General features: G+C 47.0%; 1 protein-coding gene across 1 annotated transcript in view; it reads left to right on the forward strand.

Moving 5' to 3' along the window:
- Positions 1-19,362, forward strand: part of GALNT14 (polypeptide N-acetylgalactosaminyltransferase 14) — an 89,776-nt gene extending 70,414 nt beyond the window's left edge. The window contains exons 9-15 of the mRNA XM_062489348.1: positions 1,288-1,391; positions 5,822-5,948; positions 8,490-8,582; positions 9,919-10,002; positions 11,140-11,284; positions 18,509-18,628; positions 19,204-19,362. Of these exons, the coding sequence (XP_062345332.1) occupies positions 1,288-1,391; positions 5,822-5,948; positions 8,490-8,582; positions 9,919-10,002; positions 11,140-11,284; positions 18,509-18,628; positions 19,204-19,362 (832 nt within the window). The remainder of the gene's footprint in view (positions 1-1,287; positions 1,392-5,821; positions 5,949-8,489; positions 8,583-9,918; positions 10,003-11,139; positions 11,285-18,508; positions 18,629-19,203) is intronic.
- Positions 19,363-24,810: the final 5,448 nt, after the last annotated feature.

Raw genomic sequence — 24,810 nt, forward strand, 5'->3', positions numbered from 1 at the left:
AGCTCTGAACTTCTAGTACCTCTAGCGAGCTCCTGGCTAGCCTGGGTTTTGCAGTGCAGCTTCACCTTCCAACACTGGAGCCTGGGAGTGCCACAAAGATAGAAGGGGTGTATTTATGGTTACTGGGGTTTTGGTTGTGCTAAGGATTATGGTTAGGGAAAAAGCCCAGTGCTGTAGACAACTGCTTCTCTCAGTTCAGCTAGCACTTAAAAATAAGGCAGTGTCCTCAGCCCACATGATAAACTTGGTGTCTAGTCCAGCCTCCCCAGATCAGCACTGCTCTTCTGGACCTCACTGAAGGTTCCTCAAAAACTGGGATGCGCAGGAGAGGGAGCAAAGCTGAATAGGAGGGGAGGTGCCATCTGTCCTCATGCCATGGCATGGAGGGCGTCCTTCATTCTGCTGGAAATCTCTGCTGGAAGCAAGCCTGCTGCTGGTGTGTGCAGCCTCAGCCAGATGTGAGGTGTGGAGGACACCAGGCATTGGAAGAAGCTCATGGCCTCAGAATGTTCCCAGGGGAGAAAAGCGCTGCTTCTCCTTAGGATGCTGCTGTTAATAGGAGCTCTCACTGGCTTCCCAAAGGCTGGTCTTGCATTCCTGATCACTCTGCAATGTAGGGCACAGTGGAGATTAGCCTGGGCACAGGAGTCACCTCAGCTCCTCCCAGGCTTCTGCTGAGGCATCCACACTGTCTCCAACTGAATGAAGATGGGACTTGTGCCAGCAAACAGCAAGTCTCCTCAAGCTATCTTCTGGGTCTTCCCTCCCCTCCTCCACAGGCCTTCTCTGTGCAGTTTTCTTAGCTAATCCAAAGAAAAAAAAATAACCCTGGTTTGAAATAAAGATCACACAGCTAGTAATGGCTTTTAAAAAGCCCTTCTGAATTGGCTCTGCCTTCCTCTCCCCAGTAGAATGGTGCTCTTAAATAGGCTGGCTCCAGGCAAAAAGCCCGTCTGAGTGAATAACCCCCCGAGTGCTAAGTGCATTTTTGATGCTGAAGCCTACAATCAGGGCTGTCAACTTTGGGCTTGTAGGAGTTGTGCTGACGGGTGCATTAGCCAGTCATTAAATGCCAGGCAATTTATGATTGACGGCAAAACACCAAGGTGGCTGAAGGAAGGGCTCAGACACATTTTGAGGTGTTTTGTCCTTTTTTTGGTGAGAAGGTGATACATAGGTAACATCCTGGTTATGGAAGAGGAGGCAAAGTGGAAGGGCTACTTCTGTGCATCCAGGTGCTGCAGCAGTGCTTGAGAGTGTGTCCTCTTCTCCTTGTCCATTCTTCAGGACACCCATCATTGCTGGGGGGCTGTTTGTGATCGACAAGGCCTGGTTCAACCACCTCGGGAAGTACGACAGTGCCATGGACATCTGGGGTGGGGAAAACTTCGGTGAGTTTTTCTTCATCCTCCTATGCCTTGCTGTATTGGCTTCCCTTTCTGAGTCATGCCAGATGGATACAAGGTCATTTCAGATTTCGCTTTGAATGTTTTGGGTGGTTTCCCTCATAGGTTCATAGGTTGTGGTCTTAGAAGAGTGAGAGATCTAGCAACAACGAATGATGAGAAGTGAGCAACTGTTGGTACTTGGGACTGCCTGCCTTCTGTGCTGCTTTGATTTTCTGTACCTTCAACCACACATTTTCAGCTTTGATGTTACCAAGAGATGAGAGAGCACTACGTGCACCCTCCTGTTCCTTCCTGATCTTATTTTCTCCTCAATAAAGTGAAGAATATATATTATTCCATTAATGACAACATTTCCAAGCTATAAGCTGAGGTATCAGTCCCTCCTTGAGTTTGCAGAGTACCTGAAACTGTAGCTCCATCAGCATACAGCAGACAGGTAGCAAAGTACCAGTGCTCCTTATCCATTCCTTTATCCCTGGATGGCTGAGCACTGCTTGGCTCTTTGTGATACTATCACTTTTTCTGCACCAAAAAAAAAGGTTGTGCTGATCTAAATTGTGTCACCTCTGGCCCTTACCATGTGGCAAGAGGGGCATGAAGAAATCTCCTGCAAGCACACTTAAGAAGGCACATAAAAGAGGTAACAGCCTGTCCCTTGTCTCCTTGCAGGCAGAGCTGGATTGGGCTGGGCTGTTCTCCCTTTGAAGCTGCAGTGATGCTGTGGATCAGAACAATAGACTGTACCCATGAAAGAAGGGGGAGGCACTCAATGTCAGGCAGACAGATCAGAACCTGATTTTAATAGCTTGCACCTCTGGGGAGTGGGGCTAGCCAGGAAGAAAGGCTCTTGTGTCTCAACACACCCAGCAATGCTGTCAGTCATCAAAGGGAGCAGATGCTGCTGCCTTGCAGTAATCCATCCACAGCCTGGCACTGGTGTTTCCTTCACATGTCTTGTCCCTCTAGATATATTTTATTTATTTATATCTTGTTATGCAGTAGCAATCTCACTCTTTCATGCTTTCTTGCTGTGGGTGGGTATCCTGCGTCTGGACTGACCCAAAGTATCTGAGTGGGGTGGCTGTGAGGAAACCTGGGGAGGGAGTGGCAGCCCTCCCACTTTCCCTGCTGGATCAGTAGCCCAAACAAAGCATTCCAGAAGGGAACTAGACATGAGAAGAGCGGGAGAGGGACTGCTGTGCTGTGTCTGACCTGCTGTCTGTCTGTGCTCCTCATTTGTCTCTGACAGCAGCCAGCAGGAGCTGCTGCTGGGAGATGAACAGTGACAGGACAGCCTGCTCTTGGGAGAAGCTCCATCCTGGCAGCTTGTCCCATGCCCTGTAACAGCAGGCATCGTGCTCCTTATGCCTGGTTATCATCCATCCTGCAGAGGAGAGGTTTCCCTTACTGGTGCTGTGCCCCAGGGGGCTTAGTCCTGACCAAACATGCACTGGCAGTGCTGCAGGGTGTACCAGGGCCTTGTGTGATAAAGGAAAGCATAATCAAGGTTAACATTGCAGCAATAAAGTGCCGGTCTGCATAGTGGCAGGGCAGATCCCATCTTGCCCATTGCCCTGGGAGCAGAAGCATGCCACGCTCATAGCTCCATCTCCTGCAGGTGCAGCAGGAGAAGGTGCAGGGGCAGCGTGTCCTATCTCTCCTTTGCACTGTGCTGGCCCTGGTCAGCTCTGGGCAGGGAATGGACAGCAGGAGCTGACCTGCTAGTTTCCAGCTCTTGCAGTGAACCATAGTAGCTTAGCTCTTCCTGGTAGCTTAGTCCTGAGGGGTTGCAGGATTCTGGTCCTGAGGAACAGTGCTGCTGCCTCTAATGTTATTGATGGGACAGCTGGAGGGAACTGGAAGCTTCAGGCAGAACAAAAGTGAGCATGTTTGGCATTGAAGGAGGACACCGGAGGTGTTTTGCATCTTAAATTTTCGGAATCCTTGTAGATGAGTAATGGCAGGAAGGACTTGCAGGCCGACAAGAAGTGCTAGAGGTGTTTTGCAGAATGAAGGCCAAGTCCAGTGCACCCCAACGTGTACTGCTCACACTGCTCCTGGGGGTCACTTGGAAGGGGCACGTGCACTGGCAACGTCTTTTGAGGGTCAAGGGAGGCATACTGTTGGTTCCTGCTCCCCTGGCTCCTCTGAGCTGACCCTGTACCATGCTTTAGTTGATGCTTCAGTTTACCTTCCCTTACCTTGCCTTGGGGCACTAGGCTCTTGGCTGCTTGTGCGGAGACCTTGTTTGTTACCTGCCATGGATGGCTCCATGGGTGATCCCTCCCTGTGGAAACTTGTGCTTTATTGTTTCTGCTGTACCTGGAGCAGGCTCTGCACTGCTCAGGCTCCTCAGCATCTCCTGTGCACTGTGTCCTCATTCCAGTTCACCATATACAGAGATGATCTCTTCGTTAGGCTTTAAAAGGTCAGGCAATGACTGAATGGTGCGAGTCTTTCCCTTTTAGCACATCAGCGAGCTGCTCTTCTCCCAGGCCGAGCAGAAGGACCAGAGGAGGGGAGGGCAGCTTGCAGTAGCCACGCTGTGCTCCACAGCTGCTCAGTTGGTTATCCCCTTGTTTCAGGTGCCCTTGTGACTGACACAGCGGTGCCAGCAGAGTGGCCAGTGCTGTGACACACAGACCAGTGACGGCAACAGCCTCGTGTGAGGGGAGCCAAGAGCAGCAGCTTAGAGTGGCCACATCCTGCCATAATCTCATTTCCCTGCAGCTGTGATTAAGGTTGCTCCCAATATAGCACCAGGACATGGCACAAGGGCATGTTTTATTGGCCTCTTAATACCCAGTGCTGGGGAAAGTGGTGAGGCTCCAGCTGCTGTTGGCAGCTCCTGCACGTAAACACAGCAGTGAAGGGAAGGGGAGGGGAGGGAATTTCTGGAAAGGAATGCTGCTCCCTGCTGTGCTTTCCCAACCCTGCCATTGCTTGTCCCTGCTGCTAGGGCCAGCTGTTGGGGATGGGATCAAAGCTTTGAATTTTGGGCCCAGGCATCAAGGCAAGAAGGCTTTGCAGCTGTGCCAGCCTCCCATTTCTATGGCTCAGGAGCAGGTGGATGTACTGGTAGCAGGATGGGAGCAACGTGAACCTGACTCCCACCTCTGCAGCAGCTCAGGACTGAGCCCTATGTGCTCAGAGGGCTTTGGAGGCCCCAACTGGCCTTTGCTCCTTGAAGTTGTGAGCTGTTTTTGGAGGGATGGAAGCTTTGTAAGCCAGCAGTGCCTGCCCTTGGAGGAGGAGGATGAGGAGGAGTGTCCACACTGCCCAATTGGCCTTCCAAGACAAGCCACAGGTGCTTATCTTGCCAGCATCTGACCTGGGGACAAGTCATCTTTGTGCTGGCATATATGTGCTGGGAGCACAAGCTGGCAAAGACAATGGGTGTTCTCCTGTCTTAATTCTGTAGTTAAATGGGGAGGGGGGTGTGAAAAAGAATTATTAATTTTGAAGTAGATACATGGTACATATAGCTCTGCACTGTCAGCAGATGAGAAAACAGAAAACAAAGAACTGTAGAAGCCTTTTAATTTAATTTCGTTTCTTTTCCACGCCAGTTCTGTCTGAACATGACTGTCTGACAATAGAGCTGCAGATTCATAGCTTCAGAAGCACCAGGACCAGATGGACCCATTAGATCAGCCATTCTGCTCACCCGTCCTACCTCATCCAGCTCCCTGCCAAGAGCTTTATAACTTCTGGTGTCAGTTGTGCCACAGGCTCGTTTTCCTTGAGAAGGGCCCTGTGGGCCAGCCATAGAGTGTCTTGGAGTGACTGGGAGACATTTCCCATACTGACAACATATCCAGATTTTGGGGATAATCCCTCTCACTGCTGACCTTTGCTTATGTGAAGGTGTGTGCCTTACTTGATTGCAGCATTGGCACTCGAGGCCCAGAGTACCTGGGCAGGGTAACCTCCTGTCCATTTTGGGACAAGTGATGGATGCACAGCTCTCTGTCCACTTTGCAGAGCCAGTGGTGGATTCATAAAGATAATAACAGTTGTAGTCATTAATGGAGAGAAATCATAGCTTCTCCTGGTGAACTTGACAGCCCTTGGAGGGAAGTGACTCTGAAACAGGCAGTGCAGAAGTAATAAGGGAGGCACAAAACTGGCAAGAGGATTCTGCATTGTATGAAAAGGGACCTGCTTAAGGTCTCACGCTCACCATTGTGATAGCACCTGCTGTGCTAGAGGCAGGTTTCAAGTGCACTGACTTCAAACAGCTTGCAAAGAAGCTTTGAAATGCACTTTTAAGGCTAGTTGTGCCTAGGAAAGCCTGTCTGGTAAGTGATTTACCCCAGTTTAATGTTGCAGAGGATGAAGTAAGAGCTAACACTGGGATTCAGACTGCTCTAGGACAGAAAGACACAGTGCTGAAGCTGCTTCTCTTACAGAAATCTCTTTCCGTGTGTGGATGTGTGGAGGGAGCCTGGAAATCATCCCCTGCAGCCGTGTTGGGCATGTCTTTCGGAAGAAACATCCGTACGTCTTTCCAGAGGGAAATGCCAACACATACATTAAGTAAGTGATTTGTACTTGCTTTGGTTTTTTTTGTTTTTTATTTTTTTTTTTGTGAAACAGCCTTGTAGAGAGAGGGGGGAGCAGAGAAGACAGGCAGGAAAGTTTGTTTGTAAAACTTTCAAATATCCTTGGGCAGGAGTTTCTTGAGCTGAAGAAAATGTAAGTCAATACAACTGTCCCATAGGATTTCTCCAGTGTTGAGAATATGACAGAAATAGGACATTTATATGGTAGCTTTCATCAGCACAGAAATGGAGGGATGGCCCCAGCACATCCCTGAGCACTGGCTATAGGAACATCGAATGGTTTAGACCCTGAGGTAATCAGAACACATTTATAATGACCTGTAATCAGGCTGCCAGCAATCTCTGTCAGTAGCCAGTGACCTTAGCTGAAGGCTCAGTGTGCCTCAGCTGAACCAGAAAATTTGGTTCCCAGTGCCTCTCTGGGATGGGAGCCACACAACTTGCTGGATTGGGTGGCTCTGTCTCCAGGCTGATGCTCTCTCCTGAGCAGAGGCAGCGTTGAGCTGAACCTGGCTAGCATGGACACTGAAGGGACTACCAGGGCATACCAGCTGAAGGGCACCTCTTCTCACACACAGGAACACAGACTGAATCGGATTCTGACAGGGCTGCCTGAAATGGGCTAAGATCCTGGAGACATCAGACAAATGAGGAGGAAATCCAGAAGTGGGAATAGGCATTGGCAAAGATGATTAGAGCTGCTGGTGAGGTCAGGAAGGATTTCCTCCATTTTCAGAGTGTGAGGCTGAATATTGTTGCTTAAATGAATGACAGAGAAAAGCACTGGGGGCACTTACAATAAATGCAGGGTTGTTTCTGAGCTAACCTGCAGCTATGAGTGCTTACGCACCAGGCTTTCCTTTTAGTGTGGGCTTCCCACTGTTAGAAAGAGCCAGCAGCATTTGTGAAGACCCAGGTGTCTGCCACAGGGTTACTGCTGACCCGGGCTCTCTGCAGCTTCCTCAGCCTTTGCTTGAGACAAGGGGGAGGAGTGCAAATTACACCTCTCACTAACACCTAATGTGTGATTTCCAGCCACACAGGGTGTGGAGCAGGTAAGGGATGGCAGTGACAGGCACAGGGCATTGCTGGCATCAAGGAGCAGAGCGCAGATTTGAGAATCACTAGGAGGGCTCTAGCTTTCAGCAGTGAAGCAAGACTACTTCAGAGGGGCCTGGGATGTGGCAAAATCTCCACTGTCAAGAGTTGCTTCAAACCTGAGTGAAAAGGTGGCACCTGCATTGCATCACCTGCAGGAGGAGCAAGGGGAGCCTGAATGGGCACAGCTCTTCTGACTCCCTGCCAGGCGCAGGCTCTGGGGACTTCGGGGATGTCTGTGTCATGCCTGGGTGTGAGCCTTGGCACTTATCCCCTTGTTTCTTGTAAACTCAAATGATATCAGGAAGCCAAACAAAGGAACCCTGCACATTAGGGAAGGTTAGGTACAGAGGTAGACACTGATTTAGTCACCTCTTGAGAAGAGCACTTAGACTATTGCCTTAGAGGGAGAGAGGAGGAAGCCCAGGAATCAGCGAAAAACTGAAAATCAGTCTGGAGAAATGTACCTGTAGGCCACGGGAGCTGGGATGTTATTAACCTTTGAGTATCTATCAGCCTTAATGTTACAGTGTATAGACTGACAGAAGCAGCTCCTGGTAACCTGATGCTCTGTAACACTTCTGTTTAAATAGAGGTGTTGGCAAAAAAATATATCCACCTTTCTGTCACATACTGGTAGTTTTTCAGTGTGAGAGACACCTTATAGTCCAGTGTAGGGATGGCTACAGAATAATCCTTTTCTGGGCCCCTAGGACTTGGCTGGATCCGAGCCTGCTCACAGCACCTGCAGCTTAGTGGTGTGGCAGCAAGAGCTTGGAGGCACTGACCTGCCTTGGAGCAGGAGATTGGAGGACTCCCCGATCTGGGCAGGGATAGGCAGGCATGGAGCAAGAAATTAATTTGCAAGAGGAGTTAGAGCCATCTGAAGTCAACAGGAGATTTGCTGAGGTTCAGAGCCACACCTGGCTCATGTGGGAGGCTGGCATTCATGCTGTGGCACTGTGGTGGGGTGGTTTCTCTTTAAGTTTTGAATGCTGAGGTTTGCTGCAATGAAATCCAGGAGTGCAAAGCAGGAGAGTCCATTAAGGATTGAAACAAAGGAAGTATTTGCACATCTTTGGCAAACTTTTCAGAGCTCTGTCCCGGCCACTGAATAAAAACCCCAGGCACTCCTGCCTTGGAGATGATGCTTAAGACAACCTTCAGTTCTGGGTCTGGTGGATGCAAAGCATCCAGCTGAGTTTGAAATGATGAATTCTTCATTCAGGCTTTATTTGGCCTGATGTGTTTGGTCCCTGGAGTAATGGGAAGGAAGGAGTACCTTCTCTAGTAGTGAGAGATGGGCTGGCTCAGAGGAGGCTTGGGTGAAGACCAAGCTGAGGGTGGGAGGATGGATCAGTTGGTGCATTTTGGAAAATGTCACCTCGGTTTGAGTGTGTCCTGTTGCCTCTCTCAGGAACACCAAGCGCACGGCAGAGGTGTGGATGGATGAGTTCAAGCAGTACTACTACGCTGCCCGGCCCGCAGCCCAGGGGAGGCCTTTTGGCAAGTAAGGATTCTTCTTCCTCTGCTGCCTGTGCCCTGCCTGCTGCTGTGGGTGCTCACAGAGACATCCCCCTGCTGTGGAAACCCGCCTGCTTTGTTCCTGTAGTGACAATGAAATGCTAATGATAGACACATGCTACAGCACTGAGGTGGATAAACAGTTTAAATGCTATGCTGGTTTATTGCAGTGAGTGAACCAAACCCAGGTAGGGGGAAAACCCCTCTGCCTCTGTCGTGTCTTTGGCATTACGTAGAACTTCTTATGATCCCAGAGTGGAGTTTGGCCGGGAGAATCCAGAGATGTTGGTGACAGCTGACAGGGAGGAAAATCGTCAAATTTTTGGCCTCCTGATGCTTTATTGGAAGGCAGCAAGTGTTTGTGTGCAGGGACTTTTCCATTCATTCTGTGAAGAGTGAGAAATTACTCCCTGTCAGGAGGACTGTAAATATTTGTGTTGTATTTCTCATTTTCACACACTCGTCTTTGCCTTAGAAAGTTTTCTTCAGACGCCAGGGGGTTCTGAGTCCAAACTTGAATTCCTTGTGACCACTCTTCAATCTCTAGAATAAATGAGTTGAAGTCCTGGTGACTCCCCTGTTCCCAATGAATTAATATCCTCCTCCCATTCATCAGCACAGAATGAAGAAGCAGCTCTGTCCTCTGCTTAGTGTAGTAGGGCACAGAGAAGTTGGCCTGTGTGAAAAGGAGGTACTGAGGTACTGGAGGCTTCTGACCATTCCATAAAAGCCAGCTCCTAAAAGCTCCACAGGTGGAGGCTGGCCCAGGGAGAAGCTGGAGTTTTGAAAATGTCACTGTACAGCGTGATCCCTCAGCAGAAATTTTGCTCTTATTAATGAAAGAAAAAAGTATTTCACTGTGTGATCAACTTCTGCTGGCTTACGAGTGTGTTTAGGTGCTCTTGAAAATCAAGGGCTCCTGTAGTCCTGTAAACCAAGAGTAACTTAAAATAGCAAATCGCATATTTTAATTTCCTAATATGTTATTATATTCAGGTAAGGGTTAAATCATAGTAGACAGCATACATTTTTTACTAATAATTTTTAAATGACTGTGCTCTTCCATGAACCTTTTCAGCTCCAGACTCCTTGTTAAAATTGACAGTATGTCAACATGCCGCTTTACCAAGTGAGACCTCCAAAGAGACAGAGGTCAAAACAACTGCTTAAGCTCATGCAGAGAGAAACCAGAGCTGCTGATACTCTTGTGTTTGCTGTCTGTGTGACCATTTCTGATGGGTTTCTCTCAGCCTCCCTTTTTGGTGTATTGGGTCTCACCTGCATCGTTTCCATTGTATATCTGTGGTGTTTTCTTCCCACAGCATCCAGAGCAGAGTGGAGCTGCGGAAGAAGTTGAAATGCCACAGCTTCAAGTGGTACCTGGAAAATGTTTATCCCGAGCTTCGGTATGGACGTGCAATCTCCACCTGTGTCCAGCAGGCTGGTGGGATGCTCCATCCCTCTCTCCTGCCCCACAGAGCTTTCTTCTTCCCCAGAGACATAAGCACCCCCTCCCTTGGGCTTCACAGAAGGGAGGAGTGAATTTTGTGCTGCCTTTAAACACAACTTGCTCACAGTGTGACATACTGCAGGGCTTTGGAGATCCTGAGGTGGAAGGGAGTCCCTTCCAACTTGGCATATTCTATGATATCTGCTGCCTCTAAGCTCTTTGCTGCAGGGCTCAGAGGGACAAAGCACTAGTTATTCCCATTTGCTCTCAGGAATTCATTAGGTGTCCTCCTGCCCATGCTGTAGAACAAGTTTTGTAGGGAAACAGAGAGTTTTTCTTACAAAAGTATCCCAAGGCAGAAAATCCACCATAGCCTCTGCTGGCGTGTTTTGATACTTAATGACTCCTGCTTATTAAACAAGCACTAATTTCCAGTCCTTTCACACTGTTTGCAGCACTCAAGGCTTCTCTGTTGTAAAACCATTCACTCTAGGATTTTATGACTTGTATTCAGATGGCTCTGCCTTGCTTCTAGCCCAACGCTTTGCTAAATATTGTTGCTTTTGCACAGATATCTTTTAGTTACCAATGTACACCAGTTACCAATTTACTTGCATTCATTCCCCTGCTCCCTGGATGGCAAAGTTCTAGAGATACCTTCAGGGACCTGCTGGTGCAATAGCTGAGTGCAGAATCACTGTGTGAAAATGATTTATAGCCATTTTCTTACTTTTTTTTTTGTCATGTGTGGCATCGCTCAGCAGCACTCGCAGGCAATGCCAGGGCTCTGTGACAGTTTGTTATAAAGTTCCCCTCTCCTGTATCTGAAGGCTGACCTTCAGCCTGCTCACAGCCTACTCCTGGCTCCTCTGTTTGCCTTGTGCAGTTATTTATTTTTTCCTCTTATAAAGGTCAGCCATCCATCTCTGTGCACTGCTTCTGCATGTCCTGTCCACGTGCTGCTCTCAGTGCTTCAGTATTGTGGTAGTTATTGCCACCCCTCATTTTCTGAAGGTGAAATGGTGCAAACTTACCCCACTGAGCCTCCCTGTGCATGGGGCAGTATGATGTTGTTTTCATGCTGTTCCCACAGGATTCCTGAGGAATCGCTCTATCAGACTGGGATAATCAGGCAAAGGCAGAGCTGCCTGGAGTCACACAAGTCTGAAGACCAAGAGCTCCCCATCCTGAGCTTAAATCCTTGTAACAGCAGCAAAGGCACAGTACCAAAGGCACAGGTAAGATGTGTTGTGTATTCCTGTGATGCTGGGCAGCTTCAAGATGATTTCTTAAGGTTGCTAAAGCTCTCTTGGAGGATTTACCCATTCTGCCAGTGCCTTCCCTTAGGCAGTATGTTTTAAACCCTGGCAACTCCACCTGACCTTGGTGGAGGCCCTGGACAGCAGCAGGGACTGGTGCAGGAGCCACAGGACAGCATGTCCCACTCATTTCCTGAAAGCCTATGCTGAGCTTTTCCCACTTCCCAGGAACACCACATACTGCTCATCTGCACAGATCAAAGGCAAAGAGAATTATAACTTCCTCTCATCTCTCAGCCTTTTTTCTCTCAAAATGGACTGAGTTGCAGTGGCATTTGTAACTTCATAGTCTGCATTCTCTCAGTATTGGATTGCCCATTAAACTAGCAAGAATTTAATGAGGATGATCTCAGTTTTTTCAGTCTCACTGAGACAAGAAAAAGCTGTATGAATTGATGTTTTCAAAAGCACAGCCTAGGAGATGGTAGAGTCAAAAGCAGGCACATGTGCCTTGCTGCAGAGTTTCTGGAGCAAGACCCTGAAGATACACACAGCTTCGAAACTCACCTTTTCTTCAGGTCCCCTTTGTGATTTTGGGCATGTCAGTAAATTCTGTGTTCCCATTCATAAAAGAGGGAGACTAACAATCCCTTGCTTCTCCATGGATGCCATGAAGTCATTCAGTAGGAAGTAGTGTGGTATGCTGCCTTCCACTTAACTGTGCATCCTTAACCCTCGTGGTTACACATTCAAACCAGGTAGCTGTGCATATAAAAGGCCCAGTCTCGGGGAGACTGCTTAAAATATCCTTGATTTGTGTGTGCAAACAAAGCATGTAATTATGTGCATCTCTTTCAAATGCAGTTGCATGCCTGTCTGTAGGCAGGAAATTAATATCTGTTTCACAGCATGGTAAAGTCAACAATGACTACTTGAATATTAGTCAGTTGAGAAAATGTAGTTAATAAAATTGCAAGTGTCATACAGTAACACTTCTTAAAGTTTCACTGGTTTCTGTGTTCCGGAATTGCTTTTCTTTCTTCCACTGCTACATGGACTTTTCACACAAACAGGAAGCTGATGAGAGCAGGTCATCATGTTTTTTAGGGCTAGCTCTGCAGAAGAAAGGAAAAGTGTTCTAATGACAATGGCAACTTCCAATGAATTGGCTGTTTTTAAAAAAGAAAATCTGGGAAAATCAGAATGAAAAATGTTGCTGCAAGTTAGTGCTTCAAAATGAAATGTTATTGGTCTTTCTGAAATACCAATTTGATGTGGTATTTTAAAATGAGAAATGTCATGCCAGTAAGTTGGATTGTTTCATTACCACCAAACACATTTTGTTTTGACATTTCTGTGCAGTAAATTTTTGGATTTTTTCACACCACGAACTTTTCATCTTCCTGTTCTGATTCTGCAGCAGTTTGCAATAGGTCAACACTTCCCACTGGATGGCAACTCCATTTCTTGTGCACATCCAGGACTAGCTCTGCAAAGGAACAGAAAAATGTACTACAAACAGATTGCAGAATGGCTGCACTCAGTACACAGCAGGAACAGAGAAAAGCCTTTCCTTTTTATCTTTCTCTGTTTTTCTAGGATAGTTCTTTGTTACTTGTACCCATGGAGGATAATTCAGCTTAAAGCAGGATATATAAACTTTTATTGTGAATAGAAAATTACATTTTAGTGACTCAGTTGCCACAAGACCACCTAAACTTGTGGATGACATGGGTGTTACAGTCACCAGGCTGTGTAGGATTGATTATGCAGCAGTCATGAATGCTACTTGGTTTTGCATTTGATATACCAGAATAGGGCAATAATCTTCACTTTTAACATACTGAAGTCACATCTTGTTTACCCAAAGCTTCATTTTGTGAAAAACAGGCTTAGCTGAATCAAAACTGTGCTTTCTTGACATTCAGTAAGTACTGTGGAAATACCCTGGCTGTCCAAATTCTTTATTATCACAATTATAGTTACAGTAATTTGGTTGCTTTGATTGCCTTTCTGTAGCTGTCTCCCTGCTGGGCTGCCCCAGCCCTTTACCAACATTACATGCATGAAGTCTTGGGACTGGATGTGAGCAGATGTGAGCTGTCATGGTTTGAGGAGAAAGGCACAGGAGCTGTCAGATGGCAATCAACTGCTCTTTAGTTTACTTTATTTATGTTACTCTACCTGTAGTGTTGGGGAAGGGTGTTGTGAGACCTCTGGCTACATCCATAATTTGGGTAGATTGAGACGAGTACTCAGCTGTGAAATCAGATTTACACCCTTAGTAGGTCTCAAAAAACCTCTCTGATGGTGTCTGGTGTTGGTCCTGAATTACTGAAAGGGGCACCGAGGCGCAAGAAAACCCCTCATCTTTGTGTGGGAGACTTCTGTCTTCTCATCCTGGGGATCCACTTAACCCTTTCCTCTCCAGAAGGCCTGGCAGCAGTCAGGGAGGGCTCTGTCCCCTGAGGTGGCTCTCAGAGGGATCTTAAGGTGGTTGAGGACCCCAGAGTGGCTGTCAGGGGGCTCCTGCGTTAGTTACAGGCAGAGATGTTTGTGCAGTGCTCAAGCCCTGGGGCACAGCAGGCTCTGCCTGTGCTCCTGCCCACTGGAGCCTTAGCGCTCCATGACTTCTTGCGTCTCATTTGCTAAATGAACAGATTGATTTAGTTTTTCATGAGAGAAATGCACCTGAGGGAAAATAATTGATCATAATTTTGTCCTCATCTATCTAATGAAGATGTGAGTAGTTGGGTGGGTTTTTTTTCAAACCAAGTGTCAGTTGGTATTAGTTCATAGAGTTTGGAAAAGACATCTGACTGGGATTTATTTAAGTCATTAGCAGCTTCAGGAAACCTGACATACTTCAGATAAAAAATCTGAAGATGCTTTGACCTGGATATAACACATGTGTAAGCAGTTGCTGCAAGAGGAATGTAAAGCTCAGGCGTCTTTTAGACAAGTAGGAAACAGGGGGAAGGCTGCAGCACCCATCTGCTGGGCCTGCACCCCAAAATGCCTGGGGTTTGCAGCTGAGTGGTTGCCATTGCGTTTGAGTGGCATGACCTTGACTTTTCTTGGGGAGGAAAGGCAGCGTGATGATCTTCCTGGCATGGCTTTGATGCTCATCCCAGTGGGCTTGAGGTCCTCTGTGTGCTGACTAGATCTGCATTTTTTTTGGTGAGCATTTAGCATCTACCCAAACTAAGTGACCCACCTGAGACATCTGAACCATAAACATTTTCTTCTGACCTTCCTCCCCCAAAAGCCTTTGTTCTTCTCCTCCGTGGGCATGACCTGGCTCAGCTGTAGGCTGGCTGGAACTGCGGGAGCCAGGCTGAGTGAGCAGAGCAGAGGGGCATCATCTCTGCACCCAGGTTGTCCTGGGCACCCCATGTATTTTGCTTTCCCTCTCCTGGGATGTGTGGAAGTACCAGTTGTATCCCAGGGTTTTTGATGAGGGCAGCACTTTGGTATCCTGAGGTGACTTGTGCAGCCTCTTGCCTTAGGAAGTCCTTCCCTGGGATTTTAAGAAGATAATAGGATAATTAGATTGTTCCACCTTCTTCAGAAACACTTTTCTCTAGCTACTGCCCCTGCTTTAGGGTATGGCTGCCCTCTCAGTTGCAGAGGCCTTGCTGCCGTGGAATGCTGGGCTCCCATGGGACTGCTCCTTCCCAGGCTGAGGGGGTCCTTGCTCCATCTGCCAGCCAGGCTATGCCAAGCCAAAGGTCACTCTTGAAAATAATTTCTTCAATTCACTGTAATGCTCAGTAACAGTGACAGGTGCCAGCTCAGATGATGGTAAAGCCTTGAGAAACAGTCACAAGCTTCAGATGAGGGGGTTGGTGTTATCTGAGGCTGTGGAGGAAGTGGTTGTGCTGTTCAGCTTGTAGCTCTCTTCTCCAAGTCCACCCTCTTCCTCCTGGCTCCACCACCCCTCCATCTTTGCCTTTGAAAAGGCAGGAAATCTTGAGGTCAGTTTTACCTCATATATCTGTTTTTCTTTGGTTCTGGGTCAGCTCTATACCCTGATGGCATCTCCTCAGGCAAGTCTGCAGCCCTGAAAACATGCTAGCTCCTTGCAGGGCTCCTTAGAGCTGCCCCATCCACCACAACCTCTGTGGTGCAAAGCTCTGCTGGTGTCACTGCTGCGCTGGCCACGTCAGTGTGCCAGGGATTAGGAGATAAAGTAGTTCTTCATGGGGAAAAAAATTAATCCCAACTCATAAAAAAATGGAAGAGAAAGGGTAAGATAAAAATTTGTGTGGCCATGAGCATGTATTTTAACTCAAAGTCCTTCATGGATTCTGTGGTGTTCAACTGACTTCCCTCCTCCTCCCCCACCAAATTTCTTAAATTTCTGCATAATTTTCTTTGGCTTTCATCTAGGGCTGAAAGGAAAGAAGACATGATTAGAGCTGGATAAAACATTTTCAACAGGACTGGCTTCCATAAAAAGCCATTCTGCTGAGATAGATGAGCTGTGTGAAAATCTGTCAGCTGAGATAAGGACAGTGAAAGGACAGCCTGGGGGTAGGAGAGTAGGATCCAGTGTCAGCTGTGGAACTGATGCACACATCCAACTCCGGAGCCCTCACTTCTTATGATCAATGTCAACTTAGGGGAAAGGGTTACCACCACCCTTCCTATCCCATGGTCCGCTGCTGGATGAGAGGATGGTCCTGCCTTGAGAGGATGTGAGTATTGTGAAGGCTTGAACATAGCCTGGTCTGGAAAAAAATCATGGAGAACCTCTGGTAGGAGCAGACTTCCATAAGTTACCTCAGGGAAGCAAGAAGGTTAAGATGTCAAAACAAAAAAGTGTGATGGCCTGAGTTAGTTGGAGAATTCAACACAAGTTACAGGATTAACTGGCTGCTGCTGAGGAGCCTCATGGGTGCAGCTTGAGCCCTATCCTGAACTAAAATGACAAACAATTGGTTAAAAATGTAAAGCAGGTTTTCTAAGCAGCTTGTAGCAGCGTGGGTGCCAAGAACAGATGTTGAAGCTTGCCCTGTAGGGTTTGGTTCATCACAGATGCTGGACTAATTTGGCACCTGATTTCCCAGGCTGGTGGTTTACACAGCAGCTGACAGCATGCGTGGTTGGGATGTCTGGAGCATGTTCGCTGTAGGATCAGGTAAACCCTGCTCCATATGACAAAGAAAAGTAATTGCCAGAAGGCCCTTTGGGTGTGGATTACAGCTTTGAAAATGAATGCTTGTAATGTACCCAGCTCCTGGGCAGCTCTTGCTAAGGGGCCTATGGGCAGGCTGTTCAGAAAGCCAGGTTTGATTTCCATGAGCTGGTGGGGAGCAGTAGGCTAAGAAGCACAGAGTATGAGGATCACAGTGTGAAGTCCTTACGGAGCTGGGTCTGCTGTACAAAAGTGCATTTTCCCTTCCAGGTGGCTAAGAACCTGAATGAAAGTGGGATTTATATTCCTAGGAGTTAAATGCCTGTAGCTGTCTGTTTTGAAGTTGAGGAGAGGAGTTAGGGCTGCTGATGGTGACAAATGCCAAAGGACTGGAAGTGTTTCCCTGCTCTAATAACTCATGCTAATGCAACCCAAAACCTCCACCATTCAAAGTCAGGGGAGCTGCAGGCATCCCAGCTTTGAGAGCAGGGCAGCCATTCTTCACATTCCCCTCCAGCACTCAGAAAGGGTTGAAGTTTCCCAGGAGCCTCATTTTTCCAGCACCAGCCTAACAGCCATATGTTTAAGCACTGCCTTCCCCTCCACTGTCAACACCACTGCTCACATACATCACTTCTCACAGAGCTCTGACTCCTCCATAGCTGAGTTCCCAACTGTTCTGCTTCCTCTTTGCACCTTTTCTTTCACAGCAGGTTCAGAGTTTTCATAGCCTGTAACCTGTCAAAGCATCTGCTGTGGTTCCTGGGGTCTCTTGTGGGAACCCTTTTGCTCCCTGGCCTTGCAGTCTCTGACAGGGTTATTGCGCTCTGATACTGAAGCCAGCCTGCTGTTGGTCCTCCAGCCCTGCTCACCTGCCCTGCCATGGCTCAGAAAACTGCTTTCTATCGTCTCCCACTGCTGCTGCTCAGAGCCATTTGCACAGCAAGAGTTGATCCTGCTTTTCACCCTGGCTGGGAGCCTTTGGAAAACCCTTGCAGCCCTGTTCTTTCTAATTTCAAAGCTGATGCTCACAAAAAGTTATAAGCAAAACACCTGTTCCAGAAGTCCTCTCCAGGTTTGTGGTTTCCCAGCAGCCAGCTCTTGCCTGCTTGTGCACACAAATGTATAACAGGGAGACAGACATCCCTTGGCTGGGATCCTCTCAGGAGGTGCTCTTGGGTAATACAGGCACAGCTAAATGATAGAAAGTGTTCAGATGGAATAAACGTTGGAGGAAACTTCTGTGAAACTCTCCTGGGCTAAGCAGAGTGCCTGTACATCCATGATGCTATGTCCAGCACATTTGGAAATCCTTGTCCAACTGTCAGCTGCTCCTCTTTTTCTCCCAAAAACATCCAGTGGTGAAAAAGATGGTAATCCCAGAGATCTCCTGTTGTTTGGTAAGCATCACACAGAACAAAGTGTGTCTCTGCTCCTCCAAAGTTTATGTCTGGGGCTGAGAAGCTGGCAAAGATCTGGTGAACTTGAAAGAGCAGCAAAAGAAAAAAACTTCCAAGACAGCCCAGTGGAACAAGAGTAGAAATGGTTATAGCTAACCTTTAAATTTTGTCCCACTTCCTGGACAGAAAGCAGAGCTTTATTTTTGTGGTATTTGGGAACAGAACCCCAGGCGTTTCAGACATTTGCTATGTATCACCTCTTGTCTCCCACTGACAGCTGCAAAGCATCTCTGTTGCTCTTCCCTGAAAAAATGGGATTGCACAGTATGTGGTTAGTAGTGTTCCTGCCTCTCTTCTGCTTTTTTCCAATCCTTTTGTTCTCCAACCACAGCCCAGTTCCGGCTATGGTATCTTTTGTCTCATAAAACATATTCTAGCAGCTTCTGCAGACATTTTTTTAGTACCTGCAGTCCCTCAGTGACAACTGCAGTTTTGGGGAGGCTTGAAAAATCCCAGTGACTTCTCCTGATGCCTCTTGAAGTCAGTGTTGATTTTGATTTTGTAAGGGGCAGGATCCAAGCCAAAGTGTTTGTTTTCCAGGTAAAAGGGTAGCAAGAATCAACACTGCTTTCTCACTGCCTTTCTTTTTCTTCCTCTGTGCAGGAGTGGACATACACGTACAACCACCATGTCCGCCAGCAGCAGCTGTGTTTGTCTGTGTACACCCTCTTCCCTGGTTCCCAGGTGCTGCTGTCACCTTGTAAAGAAGGTGACAACAAGCAGGTGAGCCCTTTTCACTGGTCCCCCATTTTATTTGAAGTTCCCTTCCTTTCATCACAGTATTACTGCACATTAAATGGCCTGTGCTCTGACTTCATCTGGTAAGCACAGTCAATTTGGGAGTACAGACTCTGGCCTGTTCAGCCCTTTGCCTCTTAAATGAGTGTGTTGATAAGGATGTCTATTAGCGAGGGTGGTGATCTGGATACTTCAATGAAGAAGTCAAACCCAAACTGGCAATTTAGTTCACATGGGCTGCCAGTCAGCCAGCAGATGCTAACATTTCCCTGCAGTTAATCACTGAGCTGGCATTTGAACCAGTGACCTGGGGAAAAAGCTGTTAGTAATATATTATCTTCCTGAAGCCAGGAAGAGGCTGAGATAAGTGAGTGTGATTCTGATGGGAAAAGTGCTCAGCATGTGCTCTGCTTGGTGTGGGTTTGGGAACCTTGTACTTGACTGCATCAGGCCACAAGGGCTTGATGACAGCTGTCCTCTTGATGCTGGAACAGTGCAGTAAAAGCATCGTGGCGAGGAAGCTTGTTCACCTGTTTCTCCTGTCGTGTGTCTTCCCTCAGCGCTGGGGCAAAGTTGGGTCACACATTGAGCACATAGCTTCACGCTTCTGCTTGGACACTGAGACCATTGGGGACACGAACGAGAGCATTAAAGAGCTTGTCATCAACCCCTGTGAGAGCACAGCCATGAGCCAGCGCTGGGACATGGTGATGTCTTGACCTGTTGGAAGGCGTGCGCGGCGGGGACGTGTGCCAGGACGTGGCTACACACAGCTGAGATGCACTGCATGGGGCAAAAATCCAAGCCATTTGGGGTCCCTGTGTGCTGTGGGCCAGGAGGAGAATCGTTCAAATACAAATGGCACACAGCACTCCAGGTGGAGCAGTGGATGTTGACTGCCAGGCATGCAGCTGGTATTGGTCTGTTGATGGTCAAGAAGGAGGGATGGCAGAAGAGCAAGCTTGAAATGTTTTAGAGGGGCACTGGGGCTCCTGCAATGGGCTGTACAGAACTTCAGCATGCACAGCATTGAATAATCTCCCTAGAAATGCAGGTAGAAGAGCCTTTAATGCCTAAAGGAGATGGGCTGAGCAAAACAAGCATCTCGGTGGCTCTAGGGGGTTGAGGTGGGCACACAAGGTGGGATGTGCCAAGGGATGCCATGAAACATCACTGGGGATCAAGTGGAAGACAGTGAATTATTTTTGCACTTTGCTGTGGATGTTTCTGTCTTCTGCAGACCACATGGGTTGAGCTGTGTTGCACATTTGAATTGATACCTGATCCACGTCCATGTTGTGTATACAGAGGCAGAGCAGTCCTTGATGGCTGTGGCCAGGATCAGAACAGCGAGTGATGGGGGAATCCTGCTCTGTGCTAACTGCAAATGGTGCTTGTTGAATCTCCAAAGCCCAAGCAAACAGAGGATTCGCTGCATGAGATTAAAGGATATAAATTTCTGTCAAGCTGTGAGGAAAGGCAGTAACGTGATTATTTCTCCTCTCTGAAGGCCTTGGATCACTGGAAACGCCCCTAATATTTTGCTATGTGTCTCTCACTGCTCTGCTTCAGATCTGGACTAACTCAAATTTTCACTTTTCTTCCATAAAAGTAATATTTTTGATAATGGAAGGTAATTGTGTCATATTTCTGTTTCCCAATTTCCAAACTACAAATGAAAGGACTCCCATAAAATGCTGCTACTGATTGAACGATGAAGGTTTAATTTTTAATCAGAATTAGAGACTGCTCCAAGAAAGGAAAAGGGATGTTATCTGTGTTTGCTTCCCAGTTATCTTGTAGCCCACAATATACTGAAGAAAAGGTTTGGGATTCCCCCATTCACACCTGTGAGCAGGGCAGCCTGGGCCACGATGTATCTCTATCTCAAAGTCACTTAGCATAACCGGACGAGGCAGAAATTATTTCCTCAGCTTTTGGAGAGAAGTTTTTTACTAGAGAGCATGTCAGGTGCTGCCACTGTGTGGGAGTGAGGTGACTGACTGAGGAGAGTAGGACAGACAGCCTCAAGAGGGATCTTAGGAACAGAAGACTGGAAGGTCCTTTCCAGCCTTGTTTTTCCTTTTCAGGGCAGCTGTCACTACAGCCACAGGTAACGGGCTGTATCTAATCACCAAGAGCTGTGCACACAGCTCTTGTGCAGTAATGACTTTCAAAGAGAACTTCCATAGGACTATCAATGTGACTTGAAAAAAAAATACATAGTTTCTGTCTAAAAATGCTAGGATTTAGTGGAAGTCTTATCCTTTTGTTTCCTGCGCTGCAAACTGCAGGTAAAACACCGTAAGCTTTAAGCCTTCAAGTGCTCTCAGCATCCCTTCTTGAATAAATAGCTGGCTTTCAGGATTTTACTGCCTCAGTTTCTCCTCCCTCAGTGCTGGGAGAAAGCCATGTGTTTAAATCTTCCTGGCTTTAGAAGCAGAACCAGTATAGCTCTTTATGTGCAAAAGGTTGCAGTGCAAAATGCTTTTCATGTGCTGCAGTGATTACTAACCTCGTCATGCTGCCTTGGTGCCAGCCTCAAGGGTTTTTGTTATGAAAGGGCTGGAGCAAGCTGTCATTTCATGGTGGGAGGTGGCATTGTTTCCCTGCCACCACTCCGTGCAGGAAACAAAGGGGAGCACTTCAAACAGAATGGACCCATTTCACAAAGGAGGGCAGTGACCTTGGGCTTCTTTTTAATTCAACAGAGGCATATCACATCTACTTTTCACAATGGTGATGTGTTGATGTGCAAGGGTAGTAATTCCCTGTCTAGTGTTTACAAGGGAAGGCAGCTCCCAAGAGCTTGAAGCTTAACACGTTCATACCTGTACTGTGCCCACAGACTGGCACTGGCCAGCAGCTGGCAATTCAATTCTGAAAATCCAAATTGCGGAACAACTTGGCATGGGTTTAGAAGTTCAGCACCTGGCAGGTACGCTCTGAGCAGGACCTCAGACCTATCTAGCTTTACTGTTTTCCACCAAAGCTGAAAATCTCCGTTCTCCTGACAGCCAAAGCTCTCTCAACTGCTCTTAGCCTTAGCAGAAACAACTACCTCACTGCATATGTGTGTGTGCTTGGGCACATGGACCCATGGGACCTGCAGGGATGTGTTCTAGGAAGGAGTTGTTTGATCAGCTTTTCAGCTCTCTTGCCTTTTGGGAAACACAAATGCTATAGCAAACCCCTCCTATTCCAAAACATGCTAAGTGATCACTGTGAACATGTCTGGGGACAGTGGAAGGCAGGCAGTGGCAAGGGGAGGATCAGGCATGGTGTCCCCTACCAGAGAGCAGCAGCCAAGTTCAGCTAAGTCTCTTTGAGGTCCAAAAGTCACCACGTACTTCACAGACCTGGAACAGCAGCACTTGTTAAACTGGTGATTGTGTCTCACAGAGCCATCCGCTGTAACCCTTAGGCTACAGCTTATTTCATGGTCCAGGAAATGAGATTATCCCTATGGATCAGCAGTGTTTTCAGAGAAGCCTGAGAGTATCAGCCTGATTCCTGGGGAGCTTTATATAAAGCTGGCAGTGGTCTTGCAGTCTCCAGAGTTTGCCCCAATATGACATTCTGCAAATCTACTTAACACCCCTGCAGAGAGACCTTGCATCGTGTTGGGGAAAATGTTAACTTGCTGCTGAAATCCAACTCATACCTTCAGGTTTGTTTCATTTATTAAAATACACTGAAAACAGATGAACTTTTCCTGCTTTGTGTATTTTCAATGCCTAGACAAATTATTACCATGCTGTAGACAGGTACAGTGTGGCTGATTGGGATCTAGATGGGCTCCCATGCCAATGCTTCTTAAGCCCCAGTGTCATTTGGTAGTAATGCTTTTTGGTAATATTTTGTACTGACTTGAAAGAACATAAGATAAAGTAGAAAATATTATTCTAATCCTGGCTGTTGAGCTTTGTGACAGCCTTTATGATCTCCAGGTAAGTCACTTCTTGTGCCTTGGGAAAATTAGATTCGGAGCAGGAAACTCAAGGCTAGAACTACTTACTACTGGCTTTTAGAGCCAGCTAGGGCTATCTGAAAAAAACAACAAAAAACCAAAATCCCGAAACACACCAGAAAAAGTAAAAAAGAAAAAAAATTGCCCTCCTTCTCAAAGGACATCCATGTTCCAATGTGAAAAAAAATCTGTCTGATTTTAGTTGGGCTGGGAAATCTTGCAGTGCTTATGTTGCTGCTAATGTGATTTCTGTGTGTCTTGTGCTTGTCTTCTCTCTGTACCAGTGCAGTACCGTAAGGAGACAACACAAATCATCTGTGCACAGAACCTCGGGTTACAGCATGTTGAGGTAATGATTTAGTGGTGAAGAGGTGGAAACTGAATTCAAAGATCTTTGTTTATCCAGCAGTGCAATAGCAAAATGGGGCTGGTGGATGAAGACTGGAGAACTGGTGGTGGTTCAAGACAAGCACAACTCTGAGTGCTAACCCCTTCTTCTGCTTCTAGGAGTGGCCTAGGATATCTTACCTAATTTCCTTGCCACAGTTTCCCAACATTTTAGTGAAGATTTAGTGTCTTGAAGAGAGAAAAAGCCAAGAATTAGTTTTTGTTGCATGCAGTGCCAGCAGTACTGGACTGGCAGTCTGCATGGACCCTTTTTTTATCTGCCTGTACAGGGTCTGGTTCAGATGGAGTTAATTTTCTTCATTAACAGCCTCTAAGGTCCTGTGGTTTAGACTGGTGACTAACACTGTTATCAACCGTATTGATAACACACGTTTTAGTTACTGCTGTGCCTGCACGGTGTCAAGGCCTTCTCCATCTCTCACTTTGCTGCCCCTGTGAGCAGTCTGGGGCTGGGGGAGAGGATTGGGAGGGGGGACAGCTGGGACAGCTCCCCCAAACTGACCAAAGACACATCCCATCCCATATAATGTGACACTCAGAGGTAAAACTGGGGGGAGTTCTGCCACAGGAGGTGTCTACCTGTCTGGCCATCAGGCTGCAGGTGGTGACTGACTGCCTTTGCATCACTTGGTTGTTTTTGGGTTTGTTTAATTTCATTTTTCTTCATGGCTCTCTTTATCTTGACTCACAAGTTTTTCTCACTTCACCCCTTCAGATTCTTTCTCCCATCCTGTTGGGAAGGGAGGGAGGGAGGGAGTAGGGGCTGAGCTGCCAGACAGGGTCAGCCCACCCCAGTGCCCTAAGCAAAGCAGGGTCTGTGGTGTAACAGGCTGGTGTTCCTTGTGGCTCAGGCTCTGATCACAGCTCTGCTGTACAACCTACACTGCTCATATTTCAGATTTTAAAAGCTTCAATGAAAAGCTGGGGGCTGGCATTGTTTGTAGAAGGGGTAAAGGAAGCAAAGTCAAGCAGGTTTCACACAAGCAAGAGAAGAAATGCTGCTCATTAATGTTCTGTCTAAATGAATTTTGAATGGTCAGTCCAGCACCAGTTTTAATGTGCAGCTGCTTTACATGGCTGGAGAGATAAAGGAAGCCTAGTATGGGTGTCCAGCTTATGTTGAGACTTACATGCTGAAATCCAGTGGCATTTTTCCAGATTTATGGGTGTTTTGCCAATGTCCACTGTTCTGTTTCTCACTGGAAGTGCCTTCAGAACCCTGTAAGAATAAAAATCTGTTGCAAGCTACTGCCTCTCCAACTGAGTCTAATTAAGTTTCGAATGGAGCTGCATTTTAGTGCAAAGCTGACAAAAAAGCAACACAGAAATTTACAAGTAAGAATGCTCCTTTTGTGGTGGTGAGGGCTGTTCTGTTTTCTCTGATAGTGCTTGAGCACCAAAGAAACCCAAACTGGTTCTGTGTGATTTACAGAAGAGGTCATGGCTGGGTTTCAGGGTTGAGTTTTGCATAAGCAGTTGTGTGATAAGTATCTGTCATCTGTCCATTACAATGAGTGATGTCTCTCACTTTCCTGTGATTTACTTGGAAAAGTGGCCAGACAAGGTATTGCTACTGTACAGGGTTAAATTCAGTTGTAAAACCAACCAGCCATCCAACAAAAGAGGAGGAAAAGAAGGAACACTGGAAGTTTGTATGTAACCTGATAGATGTAATAAAAGAATGATATTGCGAAATTAGGACTGTTCCCAGGGTGAAAGGCTTGGGATTCTGCAAGTCAGTAAATACATATTTAGTGTTATTTTTAAAAGCCCTAATGACTTAAGAGTT

Source organism: Cinclus cinclus, chromosome 3 (assembly GCF_963662255.1).
Source record: "Cinclus cinclus chromosome 3, bCinCin1.1, whole genome shotgun sequence".
In the NCBI taxonomy this organism is placed as follows: Eukaryota; Metazoa; Chordata; class Aves; order Passeriformes; family Cinclidae; genus Cinclus; species Cinclus cinclus.